At 33.1% G+C, this 15,577-nt stretch overlaps 1 protein-coding gene across 1 annotated transcript; it reads left to right on the forward strand.

The window, feature by feature from the left end:
• The first annotated feature begins 8,702 nt into the window (after positions 1-8,702).
• On the forward strand, positions 8,703-14,774 carry LOC105196138. Its single transcript, XM_026133274.2, has 2 exons — positions 8,703-8,799; positions 10,446-14,774. The coding sequence occupies exons 1-2, from the start codon at positions 8,797-8,799 to the stop codon at positions 14,634-14,636; spliced, it is 4,194 nt and encodes a 1,397-aa protein (XP_025989059.2). The 5' UTR covers positions 8,703-8,796; the 3' UTR covers positions 14,637-14,774.
• The last annotated feature ends 803 nt before the right edge of the window (positions 14,775-15,577 follow it).

Genomic DNA, 15,577 nt, shown 5'->3' on the forward strand with positions numbered 1-15,577 from the left:
AAGGTGTCAAACAAGTTCCGTCGTGCTTCGAGCAGTTCGAGGGAATCGCGTCGCGTTATCAGGAAAATCGATTTTCCTGGCATGCATCGAATGTCGGGTCCTGTCAAAATCTAAGTATACGCCTCGTATTCTAACTCTGCGATTAGATCTCGTTTCTCGCGGTATTACAGTGAGATTGTACATTCAATTCATCGCTTTGAAGGCTGCATATGATACGATGCAATCAGGATTTTCTTTCTCTTCTTTTGTAAAGACAAAATAAAATATAATAAAATATTATATTATATTATATTATATTATATTAAGGAAACCAGATTTTTAAAAAATTAATAAATAATAAATTATAACAAACTTGCATACTGTTTACATTATTTATAAAAATAACATTACTTTCCGATCCCTCCAATACATATACAGCTATATTTAATATTGTTATGTATATATAAAATTATGTATTAATTGTTCCTTTTAAGCACTTGCGAAGAAATAAATTGCAGGCAGTTTTAAGTTATGATAGTCGCGCGCTATTACTTTACTTGCTACGGTACAATTAATAACGCGAAGACATGCAAAGAATCCGTTGCTTTTATTCCTCACTTTTAGGTGCTCTTAGTTGTTACATTAAGGAAAGGCGGGGAAGGGGGAGGGAGTATATAAGGAGTAAGATGTAAAGCGCGGAAGAGCGGCAAGGTGATGATCGATAAAGACGTACTCGGTGCTTCATGGGGCTGTCTGTATGGACGGGAGCCGGCATTTAGGAATTTATATTAAAATATGTAAATCTATCGGCGCGGGCATATTTGAAAACAGATAAATTATGCCGGCCGTGTATTGCGTTCCCGCGGTAAAATATCGACAGTGCGGCGGTGCGGGGATGGGATTGAGGCTAACGGGCGGAAGCGGAGTTCCTCGCATAACGGCACGTTCTGTCGACCAGTAGAAATGCGATTTATGACGATCATTGTGTAACGATCATAAATTATCTCTTTATTTACGCGGAACTGCAGCAGCGTCCACGCCATTGTTTTTCCGTGTCTTTCGCGTCTTCCTCAAATAACAACACCTGATGCTTCCAAATTCTGTCGCTTCGTTCAGCGCGTTTACATTTCGCGGCGACGAGTTTATTTCGCGAGTTAGCACTGTCAGACGCTCGTCTGACAAAATGCAAATGAGAAATTGAGTATTTTAAATAAAGTCGACTTGTTTTAATCAATACATATATTATTTGAAAGCGTTTCGATAAATAAATTCAATAAGCTTGTAAATTAATAACAATTTGATCTACAAAAATTCATATAATTGTACATTAATCGCTATTTTTCCTTTATAATTGAAATTAATCTCGTAAATGCCTGAATTTACTAGAACCGCCAAATGTTGAGGAACAAACATCCCGATTTAACTTCCTTAAATGCGTTCGTAACTGTTTCTGACAGGGAACAACTCATCTTCTCTTCCTTACTGACTCGTACGCTAACAGTTGTTTGACCGTGTTTCTCTAGTTCTCGCATTTGAATTAGTTTCAAAGTATATCTTCGGTTAATTTAAACAATTGATGAATATATTCAACTCTGTGAAAATGTTACCATTTTCCGTCTCTTTATTTGTTATTTTCTGATCCGAGAAATGGCTCCTTCTTGACTATTTGTCTTTAGATTATTTGTTTTACAAATAAATGAAATAAAATTGAAGTATAAATGCAGCAGAAGATTATACATATTGTCATAATTTTATGCAATATATGTATGCACGTTTAAAAAAAAAAAAAACCGAAAAGAATAAAAAAAAATTAAAATAATTTTGATTCTAATATTTTTTTTTGTAAAAAAAAAACGATAACTCTTTGCATATGTAAATAAAAGAAATATATTTTCTTCGAAATTGGGACGCAACGTGCTGTGACTGCGAATTAGAAAAACGATTTCGACGCGTCAAAAGTTTCGCGGCGTTTCGACTTATGTCATTAAAGCGAATATGCGAAGCGGGGAGCGAAACATGGCAGCTGAATACAGCGACGACGAGGAATCAGCCGGGTCGCTAAGGGTTCGCGAGACGGGGTTCGGGGTGGCTGGATAGGTTCGTTAGCGGAACACTGGCAGTGCAAACATGCCCGCTTAAACCGGCTGCGTACGTGCGCCGATGCGGTGTCAGATTTGAAGTGGTTCGCGGTGACGGCGTGCACGTGACGCGTTGGAACGAAACGCGAACTGCACGCCTTCGCCGACGACGACGGGGAGGACGACCGACCGTTCGGTATTGGCCTGTGCCGCGGTACCGCACGTTGGGCTGAATATCGAGCGAGCTTGTCTGTTGACTTATTAAAAGCCAACTGAAATTGGAGCGAAGGCGGAAAATTCGATTTTCGGGATTTCGGCCGATTTCCGCGTTCACCGAAGTGGTGCGGTGACCTCAATTATTCTGCCACGAATGAAAGCTATTTTCCTGGAGCAACCATATTGCGCGGTTTCGAGCGCATCCGAACATATTTCTGATAGACGTAGGTGATGAAAAAATTTCTGCGTCGGTATCACTGGCTACAAAATTTTAAGATTAACATGCGAGAAGGAAAATAAGCTGCCGCAAATTAAACGGCCTGTCCTTTTTCTTAATGGCAAAATATTCATTGTTATAATTATTAGAAAATTTCTAATAATAATAAAAACGTTGCTCGTATTTACAAAATAATAAATTTTCAAAATTTAGACCAAGTAAACAAGCTTTTTTATAATGCTTGTCAATTTAATAGAAACTTTATTATTGTATTCCAATATCAAGACGGAACGTTTTGACCTGCTTCGTTCTCATCAGTTATAAAATGAATTAAATTATAATAAAATATCCGAGACTAATAATACATATTTATTTGGTATTCGCAGAAACAATCGCATTTTTTTTTTTTTAATGCGTTCTGTGGAAAAGATTGAGTCGAACAACGTGAAACCATTATAATCGATACGCAGAAAACTCGGATGGTAGTTTATTATTTCCCCGCGAGATTTATTGTAATTCATTTTATAACTGACGGCTGATGAGGACCAAGTAGATCGAAACGTTCCGTCTTGATACTGGAATGCAATAATAACGTTTTTATTAAATTGACAACCATTATAAAAAAAAGCTCATTTATGTAGTCTGAATGTCAGAGAAATATAATTAAAGATTTAAAAGAAATTCACGTATACACGGCTCTTCGAATTTAATAAATAAAATATTCTTTGATTAGAAAGAACCGCGAGGTTAAAGCAGCAATTTTCTTCTTTATCTTTTCAAAATAAAATAATGTTTTTTTCGCCAGTTCCGTAATATTTGAATAGCCTGATTAATAACATATCTAGCGATAGCGCATCTAGTTACACAAGAAAGATTAAATTAAGGCCGTCGCGTTGTGCCCATGTCTCCCTCTCTTAATCGTCTTTTTCTGCCGGGAACACTTTCTTTTATGCACAAGCTAATGTATACAATATGGCACGTACATGTAGCAAGTAGAACGTCGCAGCTGCAGTAGCTAGAGCGCGTATTCTTGTTCGGCGACCGGCTTAGTATATACAACCTAAACCGTGCACACGTTATCTCGCGTTCCGACATCCCCCAGAGTCTACGCTTCTTCCTTACCGTTGCCGTCGCTACTGCCGTCCCACTCCTTCTCGCTTAATCTCACAGTTGCGAATCTGCGAAGCGGAGAAGTTGCGGAATAGTTTCCTCTCTCGGCCGACGAATGAATTTAATCGCGCTCGCGCGCGATACACGCCCAGTTCGGCGCGATTCTCGCGCGTGTTGTCGACGCGCGATACCGAGGCGAGGAGCGTGGCGTACAGGGCGATTGGTATAATGCGGAATAATAAGTCGACGAAGGACGCGGCCCGTGGGGGAGAGCTAGTAAGCGTGTACCTCGCGTGGTAGGACCTTCCTTGATTTTCCATCCTGCGTTACAACAAGGGGCGTATCTCGCAAAATGAATATTACGCGTCTGTCTTGTACGCGGCGTGGTCTCGTCGAGGTGCGCGGAAATCTTTCGCCTCCGTTATAAATCCACTCGTTCCATCCGTCCGCATCTCGGCGACATTCATGAGGGAAAAAGATGCGCATAATGTTATCAACGCATTCCCGACATGGCCGTGCATAGTTTAATCCACTGCGACGCTGATCCCCGTGGTACAGGATGAATTCCGTCTCCTCACCGTAGCGGTTGCGAGTAATATTGGACGAGACTAAAACGAGAACTCTGAAGGATCATTTGAATAATGTAGATAAGTTTACTTCGCTTGGAAAATACAGAAACAAGAAAGATCGCGATTTCTCCCGGCCAAAGAAAACATGCGCGCGCCACGGTTTTAGTCCGTTAAGAAAATACTGTCTATCGCGGAAGAGCAATCTGGCGAAATATTAAATCGAGAGGATTTGCTTCGCGAAACGGCGTTGTTTTAAATTAAAATAGCAAATATGTAACGAACGCGATTGTATTGTTAAAAACACGTCTTTCCATATTTCTCTTCTGGCTCTGAAAAACAACGTTGCAATTTTATGTAAGACTGTAGTTTGCATAATGCTGTTTGGAGAGCCCAAAAATCAATATGCGCAACGGCAGCAAAAGTTAAGTCCCGAATGGGCGATGCAATCGAGTCATACAGCGGAAAAAGATCATTAATAATGACGATGGCGTTATAACGCCAATTACTCTGCATTTATATGTCTCGGATGGAGTATCGCTGCTTAAGCGGATGGCCGCGCTTTTCAAGTTAATGAATAAACCGGCGACGTTAAACATTAGAGAGCGTCAAATCCATTGAGCGCGACGCATTTGAAACGTGCATTGTGGAAATTGGTATTATCCATTTCATTCGGAAATAACATGGGCGGAAGAGAGAAATTCTATTATTGGTTAGCAAGCACCAGAGGTTTATGTACTCCGCTTTATGCGATAACGAAGATTATACGAATTAATTTGACTTTGCAAACGAATACATGACTAAAACGATTCACCCACGCGGATGCGTATGATTTAAATCTGACGATAATCCCTGAGGATTATCCGAGAATTTTCTATCACGTAAATAAACGGTCGTGGTTTTCGAAATTGTGAAAATACTAACAATCACGAGCGCGACAGGTTTGCTTAATAATAGTTTGGAATTGCAGAAGGAATGGTTCGCTCATCGCGGCATCGATTATTGAATCGATCGTATTTGTACTAATATCATAAATAAATGGAAATTGGTAACTGTTGTAATATTCGTACTAGTTGGAAAATTTTCTCCTCTCTCTCTCTCTCTCTCTTCCTTTTTATCTCTTCGATTTTTTCATGTTATATTGCTTTAATTATTGTGGTTTGCAGTGTACAATTTTATAAATATATCTTCAATGCATTAAAATATTGTAGGCTGATTTAATAACGTAAAAGTTAATGGTTTTTTTTCTATTAACGCCTAAAAAACTAATAATTTATTAATATAAATTTTACAATAAAAAAGTGTTTACAAGTTTATGCAAAAAAGAATGAAAAATTTATAACAATTATTTATTAATTTATAAAAATTTATGAAAAAATGTTGATAAGTTTCTCTATATACTTATAATATTGTAGAAAAATGCTGTCTAATAAAAAAAAAAATGACTGTCACATTTCTAATTTTGGAATACATGTACACCCAAGGACTTTGATTCTGTCCATGGGGAAATTTTCCAAACTGAGAAGTCGCTATCTTTCTACATACTTACAGTTCATGATTAACGTAACGACCAATAAGCTCTAGTCGTTTTATTAATCATGAACTGCGAGTATGTAGAAAGTGGTAACTTCTCAGTTTGAAAAATTTCCCCATGGACAGAATCAAAGTCCTTGGGTGTACAACAGATATGCAAGTTTTTGTTTTTCTGAGGAATATTAGACACTTCAAGGAATACTAGGAACCATTAATTGTGTTATATTATTTTATAGTTATTGTTAAATCATTCGCGTATGTTCGAAGACAAAAGGAGTAGATAATAACTATTAAACTATTCTATACGCGCGTATAAGAAAAGCTAACGATCAGTTTACTATCGGAATCTGTATCGCTGAATACGTAAGAAATATAACTCTGAAATTCCCATCCGCAATTGAATAGGGACAAAGCGGACGCTCGTAATTCCATGTATGATACCTGCTCGTTGGCAACGATAGAGCTCCATCAATGTGTATAAACGAAGAGGGTTATTACTGTCAGGCTATCGTTACTGCCGCAAACGACTCGTCGTGTGGTTCCCGTTTACTTCATATTCAGCCGTTCGCATAGGTGGACGACAAGGAGATGACACTGTTAACGACACTGCACGAGCGTCTTCTCCATAGGGTGCGCTTAACTCCGGCACTCTCTGTCGTCGGAATCGTTGTTACGACGAGAAGCATCCGTACGTAATGACGTCGGTCGTGATTTAAACGATATATCAAGCCACCGGTTCCACGACGCGTGTGTCGAGGCATTATCGTCGTCATTACGGCCATTATCGCGGAACGATAGCATCCATTCCGCTCCTTCCCACGCTTTCACGTGCTCACTCGCTATCAGGCTTCGACTCGGTCGCGAAAATCAAGTTATACCAAGCGCTTTATTAACGAGTCTGGGCATAAATGGTGTCTGGACAGATCCGTCTGTTTTTATTTAACATCACGGGAAATGGTCGTGTATTATTCTAATCGATTTGAACTTTGTCATTCTATCGTCACTGAATTATTTAATTTTTACTTAATCATTGAAATTATTATAGCAATATTTTTCTACCAAGAAAAATCAAAAGAATACTTTCTTTCGATAATTAGAGAATAGTTGACGTTTGATAGATACGAGCATTGTTTTATCGCAAGATATTTTCTGAAACGGAATCATCCACTGGAAAACAATGAGTAATACACTGATTTCAATTTATTTACAACTATATCAATTGGTGATATGTGCATTGTTTTTTAGTGATAATATGCTGATTCCAATCAGCGAAAGTCCTCCCCTCTCCTTTTAATTGGAATTTCACTGAGAGATAGTGAATAATCATTAATGATCACAGTTATACGTATAACATTTTAAAATAGAAAGATTTTACTGATTTTGATTTAAATAATACATATATATAATTTTTATATCCTTTATTAAAGTTTAGGGTAAAATAATAACTAAAAGTTATCGAAATTTAAAAATTGAAGGTTTCTTAGTGTTATTGTTTTCTCTCTGGATCAACACCAACAAAAATTTAATCGTAAATACTCGAATTTTTCCTGAAACCAGCTGCGAAGATTATCTTAGAAAATTCTTATTAATAACGGAAATTAAAAAATTGTTATCAATGATAAATTGTTTCAAGTACTTGTTCCGAAAATTTAATATATGAATCATGATTAACATAAACAATCTATTACAAAGAAATATAATTTAATGATGGACATATCACAATAAATTTTATGATATAAAATGTAAAAAGTGGGAGTGTTGTTCATTCTCTTACGAAGAAAATGTAATCTGTGATTTTAAGATACAGATTAGCAAATAAAATAATCACTCGTATAAATCTTATACACGTGGAGATATTATATAAGATGTTATATAAATCAAAGAGATAACACAACTTATGAAAGTAATTACATTGTAAAAAATAGACTAATAAAATTATATATTTCATCAATTTAATATTTTATAATCTGCAAACCGGGCACTCGAAATTTTTTATGTTTTGCTTTATATTTTCTATATATGTTACTAAGGAGATTCATAGCATTAAAGGCATGTTATTTGTTTTTAATTTTTTAATTAACATTCAACTAACATTATCAATGACAAATTTATGTTTTATTCTTGATATTTTTAATAAAAGCTGCGTTATTATAAATTTACAAAAAAATTTACAATAAATATATATTCAGAGAAATAAATTGTTTTCTAAGTGTTATCTCGGATAAATCTTATTTAATAACAGAAAATAAAAACTTAATGATAAATTGTTTTAGTACATGTTCTAAAAATTTGATATGAATTATAGTATCAATAGTTTAGAAAAAAAACAAATATAATTTAATTATAGATATATTTTAAGAAAATCTATAATATAAATAAATATAAAATATAAAATATAAAAAGTGAGAGTGTTTCCATTCTTTATCTACAAAAGAAACGTAACGTCTATAATTTTAAGGTACAAATTAACAGATAAAATAATTCGTCACTCATAATAAGATAATACACACACACATATATAATATACAAATCAAAGAGATAACATAACTTATTAAAAAAAATTATAATATAACAGATAGATGAATAATAAAGAAAATAACAATTGCAAGGCAAAATGAGTAAAAATGAAATATTCTTTGAAAGGCAACTAAAATCAATTATTTTTATTAAAATAAATGAATAAAATATTTTATTACATATGTATTTATGGTGTGTATCTATGTATATATATATATATATATATATTATATATATATCAGATAATATAAAGCAAATTTCCATATATTTTTCCATATATTTTACTTGAGAATTAACAAATATTAAACATATTTGTTACATTCTGCTGTACAATATAGCTAAAAAACGTATATTTATCTATTTGTTATATATAGTAGTATATACATGTTATATCAGTGTTTGCTTATCAAATACATCTATAATTTCATATGAATCAATATCTCACAATCTGATCTGTCTTCCTGAGCATTTTCTTATCTAGTATTCTAAGCCTTTCGCATGAAGTTTGATATTACCAGTATATAAATATACGACAATTGTTAACGATCATTAGTATGCATCTACTAGCTGTAGAGCTGCCATGGTAAGTAAAGAAAATTTCTTCATAGTATAACTGTCTCAATTACTACAGTGTATCATTTATTACTGCTGTTTTCAATTGTAGTATTAAAAGGTTACGTTTTAAAACGTTAAGTGTTAAAAAATGTTTTAATGTTTTAAACTATGATTATCTTATAAGCATAAAGCACATATAAAGTGATTTGATAAGTTTTGTATTTATAAAATAATTAAAGAAGTAAAGAAAGAATGCATTTGAATGTGTAAACGCCATCATTTTTTAAATCAAAGCAAAGCAAAACTGTATGTATGTTTTAAAAGTACAAAGAAACGATTTATTTAAAAAAAAACTTAAAGAGGTGTTCTAGTTTGATAGATAAAAAAAATCAATTATTTTCAATCAGTTTCTCAATCTTTATACTATTAAGAATAAGCCTGTAAAACGTTTTGAAATTGAAAGTTTGTTGTTGTTTATACGTTTTGAAGAACGCAGCATTTGAGCCAAACAATGCTTTTGTGGAACTTTAAATAAAATTAGATTTTTATTAAATTTATGTTCTTTCAACCTTGTTCAGGAGTGTTCTCAAAAAGTACTGCATCAATTAATTTCTGTTTTAAAGCAAAGTATTCGTAATATTTGTAAATATGATTGAAACTAATTATTTACTATTTTGAAAAAAGTTTTACAACTTACAAAAATTTTAAAAATTTTACAAATTTTCTTTCTTATATTTTAGTTGATCGCCGTTTTGTTCAACATTGCGATAAATGAGTTATTTTAGTTCTAACGGTAATCACATTTGTATAAATCTAAAATAAATTTTAGATTGTTGATTTAAGATCGGTACGAAAGGTATAACCCCTCGGACAATATAAAAAGGATTTTTTTAATTATACTGTATTTATATATAATATCTTTATTTTATATTTATATATAATATTTGTATTTATATATAATATCTTTATTTTATATTTATATATAATATCTGTATTTATATATATCTTTATTTTATATTAATAATTAAAATTAAAAATTAAACTTTTGTATAAGTAAAGAAGTAAAAAACACGTATTTAAATCTCCAACGTTAAACTGCAGTTCAGAGCAAAAAATGCGTAAAAATAATCTTTAAAATGATCTTTCAAATTAGAATATCCTCTCTCTTTCTTAATTATAAATTTTGTTATTAATTATAATTCTTATCATTAACGGATCATATGTCTGTATTTTTAATTTTATTTCTGTATTTTTGCTGTATTTTTTTGTATTTTACTGTTTTGTAACTTTAAATTAATATGTATCTAAAAATGTTTCTAGTTAAAATTAAATGCAAAGAATAAAAACAATTAATATATAAACAATATATTCTTTAATTATAAACTTTTATTTTAACTTTTTCCTAATTTATAATACTTTTTTTATTTTTTACATGTTTATATATAAAATAATATCTGCTATGTTAAGCAATCATAATAACATAATTAAAACAATGACGTAAATAATTATTATTTCGTTGTTTACCTTATGTTTATATATAATCACATAAATACTTTGTATACGTAAATTAATTATTATAAAAAGTATCAATCCTTTTCCAAATAATACTTCTCGTTACGTCATATTTATACATATTAAACGATATGTTGTAACACATTAAATATTAATTTACAGATGAAGTTCACATTAGGACTATTTGCTGTCTTGGCCATTATTGGTCTGGGACAAGCTCACCAGTTCCCAGACTTTGGCAAAGGACCTCTCCATGAAGATCTTCAAGATATTCTAGATTTACTCCCTCTAGAAAAAATGGCTGATGTCTTCGAGGATTATATAATGTATGATAATGAAGTACAAAATTTTTTTGAAGACCTTGCAAATAATATTAAAGTTGACGACCTGCTGGGGGATATTATAAAAATTCCCCAAGTGATGAGGCTTTTAATTTATCTGCAGAGGGAAGGTATCAATATCTTGCCGAATATCAATACGATTAACAAATTATTCGATATCAAGGAATTTGTACCACCTAGCTCTCAAACATACTCTGTAAAGGAGAGAACCGGTGGACTCCGCGGATTCTTCAAAGACATGAAAAAACATATCGATTACGATGTCTTTATTAGTATATACGTAGATAAATTAAAAACCTCTAAAGCCTTTGTCAACTTCATTAATCAACTTAAATCTGACAATTTTCAACAAATTGTTAACAAAGTTAGCAAAATTGAAGCCGTCCAATACATCGTAAGTCGTCTTGAAGCCAGCTCAGTCAATGTAAAAATTGTGGAAGATATCTTGTATCTCCTTTTCGGTATTAATGTGCCAAAATCTTCTCCAAAAACCTTAATAGACGAGTTAATGGATTTCGTCATGCTTATTCCGCAAGAAAAGTTTGTTGACATAATGGTTAAGTATTTAAATGAAGACGCAAAAGTACAAGAAACTATACAATTCATGTTCACAAATGAATTCCACGATATACTACGTGCACTTGAAGCTCTCGAGGAACATCAGGCACTCGTAATACATATAGAAAAGGCTGGATTCCCTATGATTGAATATCTTAGCAACCTACATCGTGCCATCGGCATGGAAGACTATGTACCACCCAAGATAGAGAACTTTTTAAAATCTCTAGTTAGGACGCAAAAGATCGGTGATGGTCTGCAAGGAATGATCAAAGATCTTTATGATATATTACCATTGGACAAAATTGACGCTCTTTATGAAGAGAAGATGAAGACTTCCAAAGTTTTCGCTGATTTCATCACGGCGGTTACATCCGAGGAAATGCTAGAAATTCTCCATGCTATAGGCGTTCACGAGACCTATAAGGAATTTACCACGAAGACCAAAGAAAAAGGACTGGATGTGGAAGAATTAGTAAAACTTAATATAAGAATAATTGGTATTAAATCTCCTTCAAAAACTTTAATAGACGAGTTAATGGATTTCGCCATGCTCATTCCGCAAGAAAAGTATGTTGACATAATAGTCAAGTATTTCAATGAAGACGCAAAAGTACAAGAAGCAATAGAATTCATGTTCACAAACGAATTCCACGATATACTGCGTGCTCTTGAAGCTCTTAAGGAACATCAAGCACTCGTAATATATATAGAAAAAACTGGATTCCCTATAATTGAAACTCTCAAGAACTTTCATCGTATAATCGGCATGGAAGACTTTGTACCGCCTAAGATAGAGAGTTTCTTAAAATCTCTAGTTAGGACGCAAAAGATCGGTGATGGGCTGCAAGGAATGATCAAAGATCTTTATGATATATTACCATTGGACAAAATTGATGCTCTTTATAAAGAAAAGATGAAGACATCCAAAGTTTTCGCTGATTTCATCACGGCGGTTACGTCCGATGAAATGCTAGAAATTCTCCGTGCTATAGGCGTTCACGAGACCTATAAGGAATTCACCACGAAAACCAAAGAAAAGGGACTGGATGTGGAAGAAATAGTAAAATTCAATATAAGAATAATTGGTATTAAATCTCCTTCGAAAACTTTAATGGAAGAGTTAGTGGATTTCGTCATGCTCATTCCGATAGAAGAGTTTGTTGACATAATGGTCAAGTATTCAAATGAAGACGCAAAAGTACAAGAAGCTATAGAATTCATGTTCACAAATGAATTCCACGATATGCTGCGTGCTCTCGAAGCTCTTGAGGAAATTGATGCACTCGTAGTACATTTAGAAAAGGCTGGATTCCCTATGATGGAATATCTCAGCAATCTACATCGTGCCATCGGCATGGAAGACTATGTACCACCCAAGATAGAGAACTTTTTAAAATCTCTAGTTAGGACGCAAAAGATCGGTGATGGAATGCGAGGAATGATCAAAGATCTTTATGATATATTACCTTTGGACAAAATTGACGCTCTTTATGAAGAGAAGATGAAGACTTCCAAAGTTTTCGCTGATTTCATCACGGCGGTTACATCCGAGGAAATGCTAGAAATTCTCCGTGCTATAGGTGTTCACGAGACCTATAAGGAATTTACCACGAAGACCAAAGAAAAAGGATTGGAAGTAGAAGAAATAGCGAAACTCAATGTAAGAATGATTGGTATTAAATCTCCTTCAAAAACCTTAATAGAAGAGATAGTGGATTTCGTCATGCTCATTCCGCAAGAAAAGTATGTTGACATAATAGTCAAGTATTTCAATGAAGACGCAAAAGTACAAGAAGCAATAGAATTCATGTTCACAAACGAATTCCACGATATACTGCGTGCTCTTGAAGCTCTTAAGGAACATCAAGCACTCGTAATATATATAGAAAAGGCTGGATTCCCTATAATTGAAACTCTCAAGAACTTTCATCGTATAATCGGCATGGAAGACTTTGTACCGCCTAAGATAGAGAGTTTCTTAAAATCTCTAGTTAGGACGCAAAAGATCGGTGATGGACTGCAAGGAATGATCAAAGATCTTTATGATATATTACCATTGGACAAAATTGATGCTCTTTATAAAGAAAAGATGAAGACATCCAAAGTTTTCGCTGATTTCATCATGGCGGTTACGTCCAAGGAAATGCTAGAAATTCTCCGTGCTATAGGCGTTCACGAGACCTATAAGGAATTCACCACGAAAACCAAAGAAAAAGGACTAGATGTGGAAGAAATAGTAAAATTCAATATAAGAATAATTGGTATTAAATCTCCTTCAAAAACCTTAATGGAAGAGTTAGTGGATTTCGTCATGCTCATTCCGATAGAAGAGTTTGTTGACATAATGGTCAAGTATTCAAATGAAGACGCAAAAGTACAAGAAGCTATAGAATTCATGTTCACAAATGAATTCCACGATATGCTGCGTGCTCTCGAAGCTCTTGAGGAAATTGATGCACTCGTAGTACATTTAGAAAAGGCTGGATTCCCTATGATGGAATATCTCAGCAATCTACATCGTGCCATCGGCATGGAAGACTATGTACCACCCAAGATAGAGAACTTTTTAAAGTCTCTAGTTAGGACGCAAAAGATCGGTGATGGAATGCAAGGAATGATCAAAGATCTTTATGATATATTACCTTTGGACAAAATTGACGCTCTTTATGAAGAGAAGATGAAGACTTCCAAAGTTTTCGCTGATTTCATCATGGCGGTTACATCCGAGGAAATGCTAGAAATTCTCCGTGCTATAGGTGTTCACGAGACCTATAAGGAATTTACCACGAAGACCAAAGAAAAAGGATTGGAAGTAGAAGAAATAGCGAAACTCAATGTAAGAATGATTGGTATTAAATCTCCTTCAAAAACCTTAATAGAAGAGATAGTGGATTTCGTCATGCTCATTCCGCTACAAGAGTTCGCTGATATAATAGTCAAGTATGTAAATGAAGACGCAAAAGTACAAGAAGCTATACAATTCATATTCACAAATGAATTCCACGATATGCTGCGTGCTCTCGAAGCTCTTGAGGAATATGATGCACTCGTAGTACATTTAGAAAAGGCTGGATTCCCTATGATTGAATATCTTAGCAACCTACATCGTTCCATCGGTATGGAAGATTATGTACCACCCAAGATAGAGAGCTTTTTAAAATCTCTAGTTAGGACGCAAAAGATCGGTGATGGAATGCAAGGAATGATCAAAGATGTTTATGATATATTACCTTTGGGCAAAATTGACGCTCTTTATGAAGAGAAGATGAAGACTTCCAAAATTTTTGCTGATTTCATCAAGGCAGTTACGTCCGAGAAAATGCTAAACATTCTCCATGATATAGGCGTTCACAACATTTATAAGGATTTTCTCACAAAGACCAAAGAAAAGGGATTGGATGTAGAAGGAATATTAAAACTTAATATAAGAATAATTGGTATTAAATCCTAAAAATTAAGTCAGTATCTATCATGTGCTGAACATTTACCACTTGCAATTTATTAAAGCAAGTTATACGCAAATGTAATAAAAAAACCTAAATGTGATGTAATAAGTATTTCTTCGTAATTAATAATAAACTTGTTATTTCATTAATAAGCAATTGTTATTTTATTTTCCTCTTTCTCTTATAAGCTTTTAAATAAATGTCTACACACAAAAAATGAAATAGAAGTGAAGCGATAACGATAAAGTGAAAGATAACGATAAAGATAGAGCATTTTTTTATATTTTGTCGATTTAATATCTTTAATGCACATTAAATTTTTATGTTTTGTTTTGTAACAAATTTCTATCTCTTTTATTAAGACGAAGAATAGACAAAGAATTGTAGCTTATCATATTTTTAATTAGTTAATTGCATGTTGAACTAATTATCAACAATAAATTTGTTTAACTTGCCGTTTTTGTATGATTACATTACTGTGAATTTATAGATATATATATATATATATATATATATATATATATATATATATATTCTCAGAAATAAATTGTTTTCTATATGTTGTCTTTTATTTAATAACAGAAAATAAAAAATTGTCATCAGTGATAAATTGTTTTAAGTATATATTCTGATAACTTTATGTGAATCACAGCATGATTAATATTAATAATTGTTTCAGATATCTGGTCATATAATACTTTTGTGTTGAATTAGTATAAGAAATCACATTAAAGTACTCTTAAAATATTTTAAAAGGTGATTCCTCATATTAATTCAACATAAATGTTTTATGTGACCATATGTCCAAAACGATTTAGTTTCAATGATATCGATTGTCAAAGTCAAAGGAAAAATTTCGAGTTATTTTCATATTCTTCAAACATACATACAAAGTTTCATCAAAATAGTAATTTACTGAGTAATTTTCAAAATTTAAAAAAAAAAC

Source organism: Solenopsis invicta, chromosome 9 (genome assembly GCF_016802725.1).
Source record: "Solenopsis invicta isolate M01_SB chromosome 9, UNIL_Sinv_3.0, whole genome shotgun sequence".
Classification (NCBI taxonomy): Eukaryota; Metazoa; Arthropoda; class Insecta; order Hymenoptera; family Formicidae; genus Solenopsis; species Solenopsis invicta.